At 35.1% G+C, this 14,982-nt stretch overlaps 3 protein-coding genes across 3 annotated transcripts in view; all 3 read right to left on the bottom strand.

Annotated features, from left to right (window-relative positions):
- The window catches only part of LOC109206941, a 6,028-nt gene extending 1,385 nt beyond the window's left edge, over positions 1 to 4,643 (bottom strand). Inside the window, exons 1-13 of the mRNA XM_019369813.1 lie at positions 4,064 to 4,643; positions 3,432 to 3,536; positions 3,236 to 3,307; positions 2,983 to 3,130; positions 2,723 to 2,805; positions 2,558 to 2,613; positions 2,340 to 2,476; positions 2,135 to 2,225; positions 1,987 to 2,052; positions 1,675 to 1,897; positions 954 to 1,055; positions 625 to 710; positions 412 to 534 (exon numbers count right to left, since the gene is read on the bottom strand). Coding sequence (XP_019225358.1) covers positions 412 to 534; positions 625 to 710; positions 954 to 1,055; positions 1,675 to 1,897; positions 1,987 to 2,052; positions 2,135 to 2,225; positions 2,340 to 2,476; positions 2,558 to 2,613; positions 2,723 to 2,805; positions 2,983 to 3,130; positions 3,236 to 3,307; positions 3,432 to 3,536; positions 4,064 to 4,370 — 1,599 coding nt within the window. The 5' untranslated portion in view covers positions 4,371 to 4,643. The remainder of the gene's footprint in view (positions 1 to 411; positions 535 to 624; positions 711 to 953; positions 1,056 to 1,674; positions 1,898 to 1,986; positions 2,053 to 2,134; positions 2,226 to 2,339; positions 2,477 to 2,557; positions 2,614 to 2,722; positions 2,806 to 2,982; positions 3,131 to 3,235; positions 3,308 to 3,431; positions 3,537 to 4,063) is intronic.
- A 675-nt stretch (positions 4,644 to 5,318) lies between these two features.
- On the bottom strand, positions 5,319 to 8,750 carry LOC109206940 (sodium channel modifier 1-like). The gene is made up of 4 exons (XM_019369812.1): positions 8,359 to 8,750; positions 6,441 to 6,881; positions 6,153 to 6,216; positions 5,319 to 6,052 (listed from the first exon to the last, which is right to left on the bottom strand). The coding sequence occupies exons 1-3, from the start codon at positions 8,533 to 8,535 to the stop codon at positions 6,169 to 6,171; spliced, it is 666 nt and encodes a 221-aa protein (XP_019225357.1). The 5' UTR covers positions 8,536 to 8,750; the 3' UTR covers positions 5,319 to 6,052; positions 6,153 to 6,168.
- Positions 8,751 to 13,295: 4,545 nt separating this feature from the next.
- LOC109206937 lies at positions 13,296 to 14,313 on the bottom strand. The gene is made up of 2 exons (XM_019369809.1): positions 14,058 to 14,313; positions 13,296 to 13,561 (listed from the first exon to the last, which is right to left on the bottom strand). The coding sequence occupies exons 1-2, from the start codon at positions 14,311 to 14,313 to the stop codon at positions 13,296 to 13,298; spliced, it is 522 nt and encodes a 173-aa protein (XP_019225354.1).
- Between the last annotated feature and the right edge of the window lie 669 nt (positions 14,314 to 14,982).

The raw sequence follows: 14,982 nt of genomic DNA, 5'->3' as shown, positions 1-14,982 counted from the left end.
AATCAAAACCCTGTTGACCCCCCCCCCCCCCCCCCAAGTCTAATAGAGAAGTAGAGAGGAGGTACAAGTTTGTGACATTATAGAGAGCTGATACGTGGAGCATAATGTAAGCGGTACATTCCATATAAGCTTTTCCTTCTATTCAAAACAAGATGCAGACATAAAACATAAAATAAATGCAATTAAATTGAGCATATGATTAATCATCACTTAAACTTCTAATTACGCCATCTCCTTATCCTTTTTCCCAGTTTTTACCCTCCGCATATGCTCACGTGATGGTTCAGGGCGAGAACAAGGCAAGGATTTGCAGCAATAAGCATTTTACTTCGGCTGAGACTAACACTGATCATACCACAATAAAAACCATTTCCCTCCTTGATTCCAAATTGATGTTACATATTGACTTACTCCAAATAAAGAAGCTCCAGCTCTAAATGTCTCTCTGAAAGCAAGAGAAGCTAATGTTGTGTAACCACCAGCAGAACAACCAGTTATGCAAAGGTGCTTTTCATCAACCTTCCCCTCATCCACCTTAATAAACAAGTATCCTTGTTAAACCTCTAGAGTAAAGAAAAGAGAAAAATAACAAATAAGGTAGGGGATGCAGTTAATTCAACTAACCAAATATTTAGCACAAGAGCAACAATCATTAATGTCAACAATTCCCCACTTCCCTAGAAGACGTTCTCGGTACGCCCTGCCATAACCTTGAATTGGAATTTGTGAAGACTTAATTATGTGATGTATAGAGAGGGACAAGTAAACTCTAAGAACTTAGTGGAGTGTAATGTATCAGAACCTAACAGACTGAAAAATAGGGTTAGAAAGTTTTTAGTAAATCAGATACAGTTGAATTTGACAACCATTAAATAATAAATAAAAAAATTGTCTGAATCTAGGAAGTATGGAAGTTAGATGGAAAATAAATTGCTCAAACTCTGATAACATACCCGAACTTCCTCCGTAGTTAACATCTACGAATGCCCATCCTCGACTAGTCCAATATTGCATGCTAAGATTTAAGGTTCCATGTGCCTCATCAGTTGGCCCTCCTGTAATATGCATGAGCAACAGTTCAAAATCAGTTAAGTTCACGCATACTCAGAATGAAAAAGAAGATTAGTGAAGCATGGTGAAAACAAGGCAATTAATATTATAATAGTGTTGGAACAGGAAAATAGAAGTCTAGAGTTTTTCTAATTATTTCCTCTCTTGGATATCCCCATATTTAACCTGTTTTACTTCCAGATAGTTGTGTAGCTATACATATGTATACTTACACAGACACAGACACGTGCACACACACTTATTTGGATAGCCCTGTATTTAACATACACGTGCATGCTCGAGCTCAATGGTTAGTAGACTTGTAGAAAGTCAGAGATTGGAATTTGTTCTTGTTATTACTGACAGAAAGCAGCTAAGAAGACGACAAATGCTTTGCCTATACAATAACTATTGAAAGCTCCTGTCACGACTCTCATATTTTGCCGATGTGAAACTGGCCAACAGCACTGCCATGTAACAAGCTTTTTCTTCAGCAACTTTATAGTTAGAATATACAATGCTTAGTATCTTAATTTTTCAACACTTTAATCAATGCCATAGAAAACTAAATTAGCACTCGGTGCATAATGAAAATACAACTCTAAGAAAATACAAATTATTTACCATGGCTTTCCAGCAACAGTGGAGGCTTTTCGTCTTCACTGCCCTTATAATCTGGATTACATGGAGCATAGAAATATGCATAGGCATTCTGACCAGCCACATCTGTTGGAAATTCGATAAGCTCGGGCAAGCTAAAATATGATATGTACTTGTCACTGTCTGAAGAAGATGACCACATGATACTGAAATCAACAACCTTTGACATATGATCATCTAGTATGACCTGTTGCCAAGCAATGAAATTCATGAAGTCAAACTGCGGAAAATAATTATTTGAAAAAGCGACCGTTACAGAAAAGAACAAGACACAACCTTTGCTAAAGAAGTAGGAAGAACGGAAGATGCACCCTCAATGTAAAGGATCTGCCCACTTGCAAGCTAAACAACATTTAAGCAGACTGTTACAATTTCTGAATGTTGCACCAATTAGACAATTTCCACAATATAAGCTGCAACTTACAATATTTGATATGTAAGTGAATGGAATATCAACTGAACAGAAGGAGTTCTTAGCTTGATTTATAACACCAAGATATGACTTTCCATGTTGCCTGCAAGCCAAAATAGATAAACCAACTTTATTAGAAGTGTCAACAGAACACTCCAAAGAGAGGCTGGGAAAATAATGAAAAGAACTGGGATAGCATTTAAATGGAGAGAGAGACCTGTAGCTGCAGGCAATAATGGTTGATCCGTCTTTTCCCTCAATGATGTCATAACATCGGTTTCCAAAAACCCAAAAAGGTCTTGTGAACTCAGCATCCAAAGAATAAATCGCAAGGACCTCATTTTTATCTTCAATCTGATGTAGAAGCAATAAACAGTGATGAACTATCACCAATACTACAAAATTTGCAAAACTCTTACGGTTTAATGTATTTACCCATTTGTATATGTTCCAAAACCCTGTATTCCTATCTGTTATGAAAAACAATTCCCCTGCAATAATCCGAGGAGGTTGCTTCAATATTCAACATCATAAGACTAGCAGTTATTCTGCTTTTAGAATGGGAGTAAACAGCAGAATACTGCTTAAAACTTATCCTGCCTTTGGACGACCACAGAGGCTCAGTTGGCGATTCCACGGCAGAAGGACAGGCACCAGCAACTACTACTCGCTTGTCGATGTCTCTATATTTGATTAATTCAACCAATTGTTAAACATTCACAGCAAAAGTGGATCAGTGTGCATGAAATCTTTTTCAGTAAAATTTGAAGCGTCTTGCAGTGTGGACAACATCTAATAAAGAGAGAATGTAAGAAGACTTTTTTTTATTCAGTACAGAGAATGTAAGAAGACTTACTCACCCGTTCTCAGATATATACCCGACCCAAAGTTCTGCTTTATCCCAATGCATGTTAGGGTGGCTCCATTCGATCCAGGCCAAACGTTCTCCCTTTGGATCCACCCGCGGGAATGCATAGAAGTCATTCCCACTAATCAACACTTTTGGTTCTGAAATTCATGAATAAAAGCAGACGCAGCAAATCAAGCATTCTCCATTTTAACATCATAGATCAACAGATTCACAATACTTCAAAGCTGTTGCCACTTACATACCTTCAGTGTTGTTATCATTAAGGGAAACACTCACAATCTCTGTAGTTGGCTGTGCATCAACCCCGCGATGATCTATTCATAGATAATAAGGAGCAAAAATATACAGTTACAACAAACAAGACTGTAAAGAAAAAAATCCTAATCCAAAAATTATAACAATAATACATGTAGTGATTATAAGTAGAGATATATGTACCTTCTCTTACAGCAATGTAACGGTTTAAACGGCCATCAAAGACCCCATCAGCATACCTCACAACAGGTCCCCCATAATCTGGAGTTATCGGCACTGGTCTGGAATCTATGATTAACAAATTATCAATTTAATCTGCTCCACGGCTATAACTTCCACGAAAAAATAAATAAACTTGCTATTTATTCTGTCCTATCTATATGATACAATTCTTATTTGGAGAATTAAATCATTTTCCTTTTGTTACAATCTTTGTCAAACATTTTTTAAATCTTCTTAATTATAAAAAAAATAGTGATTTATAGAACTCCGTATCACAAAATTTTGACACTATTTGACTGAACACAAGATTTAGAAAAAAAAAAGATTTTTCACGCTATCAGCTAAGTATCCATAAAATACCGAAAGTACCTTTGCACCAAAAGAAAATATTTTTTTTTCTACCACAAGTTTGTGTCAGTGCCAAAATGAAAATGTAAAATTAACCAATTTCCAAACATATGAAGGTGACACATAAAATGAAATTAGGAAAACGGTGTATCTTTTTATGCAAATATATAAACTTTATTTCAAAAGATTGCAAAATAATTTGAAATGGAACCTAAATAAGAATATTAATTGGACCCAGGCCAGACCTGGAGAAGCGAGAAGCTGCTTGTACAATCTCTGATCATCAAAATTGGAGAAAACAAGTAAATCTCCAGAAACTCCAAAAGAGCCACCACCATATTCTTGAACAGTGGTCCGAACATTGAAGTCTTTAGGTGTAATATCTTCCCCTTCTTCTTTAACAAGCACTGCTCGTCCTGACTCAGCTGGCCGAGTTTCTAGCCACATTAAGTGGCCATTTGAGTCTAGAGTGAAACCTTCTAGACGCTTCTCTGAACCCGAGACTATATCTGCTGTGATTGGTGACTTCCATGATCCATATGCTGCACTCATTTTCAGTACTCTTGAGTTACCTGTATCTGCTTTTTGCTTGTGTATTGAGAATCTTGAATTTGAATAAATCCAAGGTTGATGTACTGAAGTAACACAAAGGTGTTCTGAATGGTCAAGGTGGCTTTGATATAGAGGCCCACATCCTTTTACAAATATCTTTTTAAATAATTCAGAAATCAGTTGTTTCTTGCCTTGAATCTCTTTTTCTAATAAAAGCTACAAATGTTATTTTAATGAAGAGATCTATAAATAAAATATAAAAATCCTCCCAGGATATTATTCTATTCTTGTAAATGAAATGAACGTAAGATATCATTTTCTCTTGGAGGTCTTGGTTCTATGCTCCATTAAATAACCTTGAAAAGAGAACTTTCTTTTTTCAATTAGCCAGTATTTGTTTTGTAGTGGTCAATTTCAAGAGGTCTTGTTTCTGTGTCCATAGTAAAATAACCTTCAAACGAAAATCTTTTTTCATTGGCCAGTATTTTGTTTTGTAGTGGTCAATTTCAACCTTAATATGTCTTATTACCTTTTTTCCAGTTAAATAACAGACCTACTTTATTGAAAGATTAAGGAACCGTTTGGCCATGAGTTTTGCAAAAATAAATTTGGAATTTATTTTCAAAATTCATGTTTGGCCATAAATTTTGCTCATATTTCACACCAATTGCTGATTTTGGGCTAAAATCCCAAAACTTGGGAATTATATACATATTTTTCCAAAATAAAGTTGGGAAATATATTTTGAAAACGTATGTCCAAACACATTTTCATCTTCAACCAAACTTCACCCAAATCAGATTTTTCAAAACAAATTTGGGATCTATGGCCAAACGCTAGCTAAAGCTCTATTTATTAGAGAGTAAGCAAATACGTACTAAAAGAAAATATTGCAAACTTGTTTTTGAAACTTTCAAACAAACTCCATACATTTCTTTGCTAGCTCTATGCATAATTTGAGTTCTTGCTTGCTGCTATTCATAAATAGAATATCGACAAAGAAAGCCTCAATAATCATCAACTATTGAAGCTGGAGCCAGTTACCTTTCCATAGACTTGCGTAACACGAGAAAATTCAGACTCTTTCTCTTTAATTTTTTTCTATTACATTGGAGACCAGAGAATGGGAAGGAAGGATGAGATATATTCACACCTATTTTGTGGGAGACTACCACAAATACCATTATAATGTAAGCCTCGGTAATTTTACACCTATTTTGAGGAAAGACATAGTAGATGCCAAAAGTGAAGGCCAAATAATTCACTTCCCAATCGCTTCACCCTGTTGGTTTTGTGGCTAAGACAAATTGAGGATTCAAAGGGAGAAAATAGCAGAAATAGAGACCCTTAACTATCGTCACCTCAGCTGCTCAATCAGTATCCAGCAGAGCACTGCATTCCAGCTCAACTGTTCAAACCTATCTCATTCAAAGCATCATGTTCACCATTCATATCCAACAGAAACCAAAGCATCATATTCAGAGACGCATTCCTGCTAAATTGAAAAACTTCTGCATTGCAACTTTCTCATGCTTATTGATAATGATAACTTGAAGCGTGAGCAAGCATCAGAACTAACAATTGCTTGGCCTTTCACACATTGAATGTATCTGGTTATCCTTGAATTTGACCTGACTAGTATTCAACTCCCTATGAGGAAAGTGATGCGCAGCGATGGATGCCTGTAAAAGAGTTAGTTTTGGCATCCAATCAAGTAGAATGTCATGATTCGAAATAAAGTACAGCTGAAAGGGAAAGGATTAAATAGGTATAAAATCTTACTTTTTTCAACCAACAGTCACGGAAGAGAGAGATTAGGATCTTCTTCATCTGAGTCAAACTCAACCTGCAAACAAGTAAACAGTGCAACCCAAATTAGTTTTACATGGACCTTATCAAACCTTCATTCAACTTAAAGCCATATACTTAAATAAAGAGAATTGATTGAACAACAATCAAGTGATAAACCTCTAGTTATAGTTTAGCAGTATGAGAAACAATGTTGCCTCGCTTTAAGAAACACATGAGAAAAAGTTCATCACAGGTTCGTGCTTCAAATGAAGAACTCACATTTTCATCCTTATACCACTTCCCATGGCCATCACGCTTCCATCCAGCAGATGTGAACTTAAGCTCCTTCTCTTGTCGTTCCCGGTCGTATGCATGAGGTATGATAGTTTGATTTGTTGTGACTCCTATTTGAACAGATTGACTATTCCTTTTATTAGTTAGACAACTTGTACCATCACCCTTGTTACATTTGATCTCATCCACTCGAGAAGCAGTACTTTGGGCCAAATTTTGATGAAGTATGTCAGAAGCAGCTTTCTTTGCGCGCTCAATCAATGGTTTGTTTGCTGATTTACATAATTGGCTGGACGTCAAGGTGCTCGAGGTGGCAGTAACACATTCTGACAAGGCTATTCTCTTGTTTATCTCATCTTGCCTGCCTAATTCTCTTTCTCTAAGCCTTGACTCTGCTGCTCGATGGCGTGACCCTTTCACATGTGCCTACATATGTTTTCTGATAATAAGGGAATTATCACAGAAAAACTAGCATACCGAAGTAGAGTATTGTAACATGAGAATTTTTTATGTTTTCTGGATAAAGTTATAACATGAGAAATGTCTTAATACAATTATCGATGCAAACATAGATGCATACCAATCCTAATTTTAAGAAAATTGTAAAAATGCATGTACAGTATGTCTGTATAGTTTGTCTATTAGTTAATCACAGAACTTCACCAATTGAAAATGTTGGTCCAGGAAATAGAGGTCCTTCATCAACTGCAAACAGTCAAAATCTGAAGAGAACCTTGTCATTTTTTCTTTAAGCCTCAGAAGCATATGTGGCATGATTAAGATGTTCACACTCTACCTCCCTTTCATGGCTCACTTGGACCTATTAAAAATATTTTTGTCCAAAGAAGTAGAGCTCCTTCTGATAATAAGGGAATTATCACGGAAGAAGATTGAAGGAGAACAAGCATCCCCGAAGCTGAAGTACTATAACATGAGAATGTTCCTAATACATTAGATACATACATGCTGCATCCATGCATCAAAAAGTAGTAATATACATGCAGATCATGTCTGTATGGTTTGTCTGCCAATAAATCACAAAATTCTCCAATAAAGAAGTATCTGGTCCAAAAGAAACAGAGGTCCATCACCACCATCAAACCCACCCACCACCCAGCGCAGGAAGCATATGTATTTTTTGTTTGGGAAAGTAAAATAGAGATAATTCACAAAAAGAGAAGGATTTTTGCCATGCAGGCAATCAAGTGTTTTCGGATGAATGAATCAATCAACTACGTCGTATATTTTTAGCATCTTTAACCATTGTTTTGTTGCACCCATGGATTGGTATATATTGAGCTCTACTCTGACGTGGCCTAATAATCTCAGCCAACCTTTTCTTATTTTGTTTTCTCTGCGCTACTTACACCTCTGTCACACCCTATCAAAAAATTACACCCTCTGTCATATGTCATCATTTCTAATTTGTCCAATCTTCAATGACCACATCCATTTTGGCCATCTGCATATTTATGGCATTCATCTTATGAATATGTTTGGTCTTGCAGGAATTTCTATTTGCAATTCTCGGCCAGCCATTTCAATCTTCTCATGAACCTGGATCATGTTGAAACCTCCAAGTATTCTTACTATAGAGATGCTATACAGGAATAGTCAACTCCAAATCTTTTGAAGCTAACTTCGATTTTCGGTCAATGATAGACTTTAAACTTGCCTTACTATTTAGGGGCTTAGTCTTTACTTAAATTCGAAGCCAAGCTGAATGACATATAAGATTAAGTTGTTTATCGGGAATTGAAGATGGAAGAATTATGAAGCAACATTTACAAGATCAAATTTTTAGTTTTAAAGGATATGAAAATCAAAGAACCAAAAAAAAAAAAGATTTAAAAAAGAGACCAAAGGAGCAAAATTAGGGTTTGTGTTTTTAGTATGTACATACAGAGAGCATGAGAGGGGTGTCGAGGACGGGACAGTGAGGACAAACGAGGCAGGCGAATTTGCCGCTGGACAGCTTCTTATAAGCTGAAGAATTGATGTTGTCCGCCATTAATTCATCGATTCTTCTCTTCCTGTACTGCCCTTCCTTCGCCCAGCTATCTCCTCCAAATACACTCATACTTTCCTTCCTCTCTACTTCGCTGGGATCAGCTAATTGCTCTGAACAGATTTTTCAGCCGGAATCGAATCGCCGCTGGGGATCGAATTTGAACTGAAAATATCACGCGAAAGACAGCAGGGGAAGTGCACAGTTAGCCTAATTAGAGATGTGTAAATATTTGGCGAAATGGTTTCGTGGCCACTTTTGTAAAGCTATATATGAACTCTTGGTTTCCATTTGAACATTTTTACTTGAGAAAATATCTACTAATAAACACTTGTGATGGTGCTTGTTGTTCAATGACATGGATTTTATTTAATATATTGTATAGCCACATCATCCATTCATTCATATTTTGTTAACACCTGGACGTTCGAAGTCCCACTACTTCTTCTTTTTTTTTTTTTTTTTTTTTTACAAATTAATTTTTTCTACACATCCCTTCCACTCCCTCAGAACCCGCCGGAAAAAACCTTAACGAACTAGGAATCAATTTTAAAAACTTTAGATTTTCATCGGCAACGGCTCCGGCGATTCTCTGTTTTCTATCCCACCCAATACCTTTCACTTTCATTGTTTATCATCTTCTCGGCAAGAAAATATGAACCATTTGCAAAACCTTTTACCACAAAAAATTACAAGGAAAATATCACCAAAACTAAAAAACTAAAATTACCACCTCCAATGATCAAAGAGAAAAATCATGAAGCAGTGAACAACTTTTACCATGATTGAAATAAGACCCAACTTTTTCCAACAAATCAACAAATAATTTCGACAAATCAAAGCAGCGACCATGATCGAAATCAAACCCATTTTTTACCAAAAAATCAGAAAATAATTCCAGCACGACGTACATATATATAGGTGTAATCAATGGAGCACGACATGCAACAATTCAAAGCCAAGTCAACGACCGTGTGAAGCTCAACGTCGGAGGCAAGCTCTTTGAACAACAGTATCAACACTTCACTCTGGTGGACCTGATTCTCTCTTATCCGCCTTATCAAATCGGAATTCCAACGAACCAGAACAAATCAGAAAATAATTTCAGGGTACATATATATTGGAGTGTGATTGATAGTGAAAAATTGAAGAATAAACAAATATGACGGTTTAATATGGAGCTTTGGAGTGTGATTTATCAAAATTTTTGTTATGGGCTTAATTAGGAATAAAGGAGGAAGAAGAGAAATGGAGGGATGAGGGATTACAGGGGTGGCGACAATGAGTGAAGAAAAGGAAGCGGCAGGGGTAAGGGTACGGGGAGGAATAGATAGAGGTGGATCTTTTTTTTTTATTTTTTTTTATTAAATTTAATGTATTCACGCGCTTTATACCCGTGATTAACACGAAATTGACCACATCAGCTTTAATGTTGCCACATAAGCATAGTCAATGGTCAAAAGTGTTTATTACTAGCCATTTTCTCAAGTAAAAGTGCTCAAATGGGAAACCCAAAAGTTCATATATCGGCTTTAAAAATTGATGCAAGTTTAAGTGGCCAGGAAGCCATTTCGCCTAAATATTAAGGACAAAGTGTGATGTATTTCTACTTTCTGTTGTTAAACTTTAGTATATCATGTCTTTAACTTTATGTTAAGGACATGGTGTCCTTAACTTCATGTGTGATGTATAAATGTTAAGTATATGGTGTCCTTACTTTATGAGTGTTGGGTAAATATTAAGAATACGGTGTCCTTGGCTTCATGAGTGATGTGTAAAAACTAGGGACAAATCCTGACGTTCACAAGAACTTTCAGCTGCAATGTTGAAAAATCTGGTGATTGTTAAGCTTTTGCCATAATTCTGGTCACCTGGATTTTCAGTATTGTGGTTGAATGGTGCTTCAAAATTCTAACGATAGCCGAGACCGCTTCCAAAATGTTGACCAACGCGCTTCAAAATTTTGGTCAGAGGCTATTTCCCAAGATTTTTCTTAAAGGGGTCAAAATTTAAAGAGTTAATATATTTAAAATTCCCCTAAATTATTATGTTTTTGTCAGTTTTCTACTTAAATTATTCAGCGTCCCCAAAACCCCCTGAACTATATTGTCCTTTATATTAGAAATCCCTCATTGCATTCTTAGAGGTGCGTGTAGTACACGCTCCTAATTATTTAAAAAACGTGACATGTAGCACTACACGTGGCTATTCAACTCAGCCTAAAACCCGCCTAAACTATCACCATATTGTCAGTTACCTACTTAAACTATCTGGTGTCCCCAAAATCCCCCTGAACTATATTACCCTATATATTAAACCCCATGTTGCGTCTGTCTAACTATATTAACTTGTGGTTTTTAAAGAGTTTTTTATACAATTTACTCATCATGTATTACTCTAGGATGATTGATTAATTTTATGAGTTTTGGCCAAAATAATATTAATGCACTGTGTTAATTTTAGGTTTAATTGTGATCGTGCTTTATGCTAAACTCCAATTGAAGAAGTCATTTATATTCATTTTGTAGCACAGAAAAATATAAATAAAGGCATATAGTGTTTCTTAAAAATCATCTTATATCACATAAAAAAGATTACACAAAATAAAATTTCGCAAATAAAAAATTAATTGGCCAACAAATACTATTACATCCTCTAATTCCAGATTACATAAAGAAGGTTCAAGATATTCAATTTTATTCTCTACAAGGTGTTGAGTTTAATAAGAATATTTAAATTGGTATTCTTTCAACAATATGTGTAAAAAATGAAAGAAGACTAAAACAAGAATGAGAATAAATCATTTCAGAGGAAACAAGAGAGGGAGAAATTTTTTCAGAGGAAACCCATATTGTGAACTGAAGAAAAAAAGTTCAAAAATGAAGAAGAAATGTAAAAAAAAGAAGGGAGAAATGGTTAAAAAAATGAGGACGAAAGGTGGATATAATTGAAATATGGAGAATATTTATTAAAAAGAATAAATGTGAAAGAGGGTTAGGCTAATTAGCCATTATTTTCTGTCATATGAGCCATTTGATGGCTTTTTTTCAGTTGTCACGCGCTCCCAAGCGAGTGTTTGTACACGTTATGCCAGGTCAGCGACGAGGGGGGTTTAATACGAAGGACAATATAATTCAGGGGATTTTTGGGGACATCGAATAGTTTAAGTAGGAAACTGACAAAAATGTTATAGTTTATGGGGGTTTTAGGGTATTAACTCAAATTTAAAAGGTGGTTCTACAAAAGTTCCATCCAACATAATTTTTCATCTGTCTGCTATTTTTAATTTAAACGGTTAAATGAACAGATATCTAGGTTAATTCCCCAATAATTTTCGTATAATTAATTTATTTTTATAACATCAAAGTGAAGAAAGATCCAGCCCATTCTCCCCTTCTTTGGAATTCTACACTTCTTAGGACCAAAAAATAAGAACCAAGCCAGGGTGTCTTGCGAGTTAAAACAATCAACTTTTTTAGGGTAGTCACTCTGATTATGCGCAAAAAATATAGCCCGGTGCGCTAAACTCTCGCTATGCGCAGGGTCTGGAGAAGAGCGGGATCACATGAGTCTATCGTACAAAGAGAAATGAACCGTGAAAAGAGCAGTTGCAAGTATTGTGGACTAGGGGTGTACATAGGTCGGGTTTGTTCGGATTTTACAATTATCAAACCGAACCAATTATGTCGGGTTATTAAATCTAAAGACCAAACCAAACCAATAAAACTCGGATTTTTCGCTCTCGGTTTTTCTCGGGTTTTCGGGTTATTCGGGTTTTTACGGATTTTCTTCCAGTAAAATCTTCGTAGATCAAAACATATAAATTGTGCTCAAAATATTTCTTTAATCCTAGTAAGATACAACTATATAAAATATTTTCCAAGAAAATAATACAAAATATGAGATGTGTCATGGCATTATCCTAAAATATTCAACAATAAAGACAATAAAATTATGTAATATATATATATTGCTAATTAAAAAGTCATAATAGAATAAACATAATCTAAAAGTACCAAGTCATGCAAAAATAAGTAGGCTAATAAGGGGGTATTAATTACATGACTAAACGCTAAAGAAAAAATAAAAATAGGTCATGCATTTTTATCTAAATTATTGCATAACAAAAATAGTTATTCAATACATTCCCGTTCGTAGTATTGAATTGGATGTCTTTTGTTAGCATTAATATTGATTTGATTTTGGTTTGGGCTTTTGTTAGCATTATTTAATTCACTAATGTTAATGTCAATAAAACTTATTGGAACATTCAAAAGTTCTAAGTCCAACCTTGAAATAATACCTTAAAAGATATAAAATTATGAAATTTTTTAAGAAATATTAATAAATTATATCACAATAAGTATATTTATGTATTAATTATATCTAAAATTTCTATTTATGTAATGTCGGGTTGGTTTGGTTTCGGTTTGACTTTCTTTAGTTAAAACCAAACCAAATCAATTATGGTCGGGTTATTTTTTCCAACACCAAACCAAATCAAACCAAACCATGGTCGAGTTTTTATTCTCGGTTTGACTCGGATTATCGGGTTGGTGCGGTTTGTCGGTTTCCTTTGTACACCCCTTGTGTGGACACAGTATACATAACATGAAAATATATGGAAAATTAACACAACATATTAAAAAGCCACAACGTAATTTATCCAAAACAGCTATTACATTTTAATTGAAGTGAAAAATATAATAAAGTCAGCTCAAATTCTCTCTCTTTATTCAAGCAAAACACGAAACAAAAAAGAAAGTGTAAAATCAGTATGCATCTTCCAAATTCCAAGCCACAGCACAATCTGCAACTCTCTCTCTTTTAACTCAGAAACGCCAATGTTTGAGTGGCATCACAGCAAATTTCATATTCCCAGTCTTACAATGGATGCCTTGGTGCTCTCCACAAGCAAAATAATAAGTTTGCATTTTCTTCAGCACAAACTCAAATCCTTCACCAGCACCCTGAGTTGGATCTGCTATCCTTTTAGCCCTCCTGAAATCGCACTTGATAAAGCTCCTGTAGTTTGGTAATAAGTAAACACTGTGTGGAAATCCAGTACCATTTGCATTTGGTGGATCATACTTGAACACTATCATATACCATACAGAAGTGGATTCAGAATTTTAACTTAGTTAATATAGAATCTATTGAACCCACTATTTCCTTCATGATAGTGATTTAGATATTAGTATGACTACATACATATAGAACTCGAACGTAAGACTTTTTATGCTGCATGCATCTGCCCATGCATACGTAATAGAAGCCATCTATTTTACAAGCATACTGCATATATAACCGATCAGTTTATGCAATGATAAAGGCAGAATTTTCACCAAGAAAATTTAAAAACTACAAGCATTATATTTTGTAGTCAAACCCGCAATGTAAAGTATTTTTAGTATCTTTTGCCTCTAGTAATGAGTGTCCCTTGTGAGGAGATTCAACATTGCATGCATATACATTAAAAACTATTAACCTATTATAATTTTTTAGCAAAGGAGATTCAGTGCTGCGCCTTGAGTTGATGTAAAAGAAATGACACGCACATGCACAAAAAGAAGAAACTTAAAAGAAATATATACCTAAGGTGTCATTAACAAAGAAAGGAGCACTCTTTCGAGCCCAATCTATGTAGTTGAAGCCATAATGCCAATTTTCTGAACCTCCAACAATGAATCTATTGGAAGTTTGGGTAGCATTTGGTGGATGAGTATAAGGGCAATCAGTATTGTTCCAGGTTCTAGGACCCCAGTTGAAGTCATAGTTGGCTAAACCAATAGCAAACATGCATGAGTATACTGCAAGTAAGAGAAATGTTTGGGCATTAACAAGTGCCATTTTTACAAAAATGATCAATTTCCTAAAACTCACAAGTTAATTTGCTAATGAAGAAGAGAAGTTGAATTGTTTGGGATGATGAGTGAGCCAATTGATATGGACTATATATAGCAAAAGTATATGGCCAAAATGAAGACTAAATAGGAAATTATGAGAGACGAAAGTTGGATGGTGAGACAAGAAAATTAGTGCAAAAAGTTCTTTGTTGTTTTTCCAATGTTTCTTTCTTTCTAAGAGAGACTAGGTAATAAACTATTCCCAAGTCCACCACTGAAAAGCAAATATTCTTCCACTTTAGGCTGCAATTATTTTATAGTAATCTTTAAGAATTTCAATATGCTTACTTACCTAAGTTAGCCGTGTTTCAACCCCCAGTAGAATCATTTAAAGTTTATTCACAACTTGCCCAGCTGCTTCTAAACTATAAATATTGTGAGCAAATATGTTTTTGGCCGATCGAATTGACTGAGAAACGAATAAGTTTACGTACAATCCACCATTTGGTGCGAAAGAATTGCTTTTGAAGTTGGAACTGATCAAAATTACCAGAAGCAAGTAGAGAAAGTAGATATAAGGAGTACCCGGTGGAGTGATGTAATAATGACATCAATTATAAAGAACGTGACAAAAAATGATAGTAAATAGACCTAACAATCAACCTCTTAATTC

Source organism: Nicotiana attenuata, unplaced genomic scaffold (assembly GCF_001879085.1).
Source record: "Nicotiana attenuata strain UT unplaced genomic scaffold, NIATTr2, whole genome shotgun sequence".
Taxonomy (NCBI): Eukaryota; Viridiplantae; Streptophyta; class Magnoliopsida; order Solanales; family Solanaceae; genus Nicotiana; species Nicotiana attenuata.
The sequence above is the reverse complement of the archived record's forward strand: the minus strand, read 5'-3'. Positions and strand labels throughout refer to the sequence as shown.

Coding starts and splice junctions, on each gene's coding strand:
- LOC109206940 (XM_019369812.1), bottom strand. CDS start 8,535: ATGAGTGTATTTGGAGGAGATAGCTGGGCGAAGGAAGGGCAGTACAGG. Junction 6,882..8,358: donor ACACCCCTCTCATGCTCTCT/GTATGTACATAC, acceptor AAACATATGTAG/GCACATGTGAAAGGGTCACG. Junction 6,217..6,440: donor AGTGGTATAAGGATGAAAAT/GTGAGTTCTTCA, acceptor ACTTGTTTGCAG/GTTGAGTTTGACTCAGATGA.
- LOC109206937 (XM_019369809.1), bottom strand. CDS start 14,313: ATGGCACTTGTTAATGCCCAAACATTTCTCTTACTTGCAGTATACTCA. Junction 13,562..14,057: donor CTTTGTTAATGACACCTTAG/GTATATATTTCT, acceptor GGTATATGATAG/TGTTCAAGTATGATCCACCA.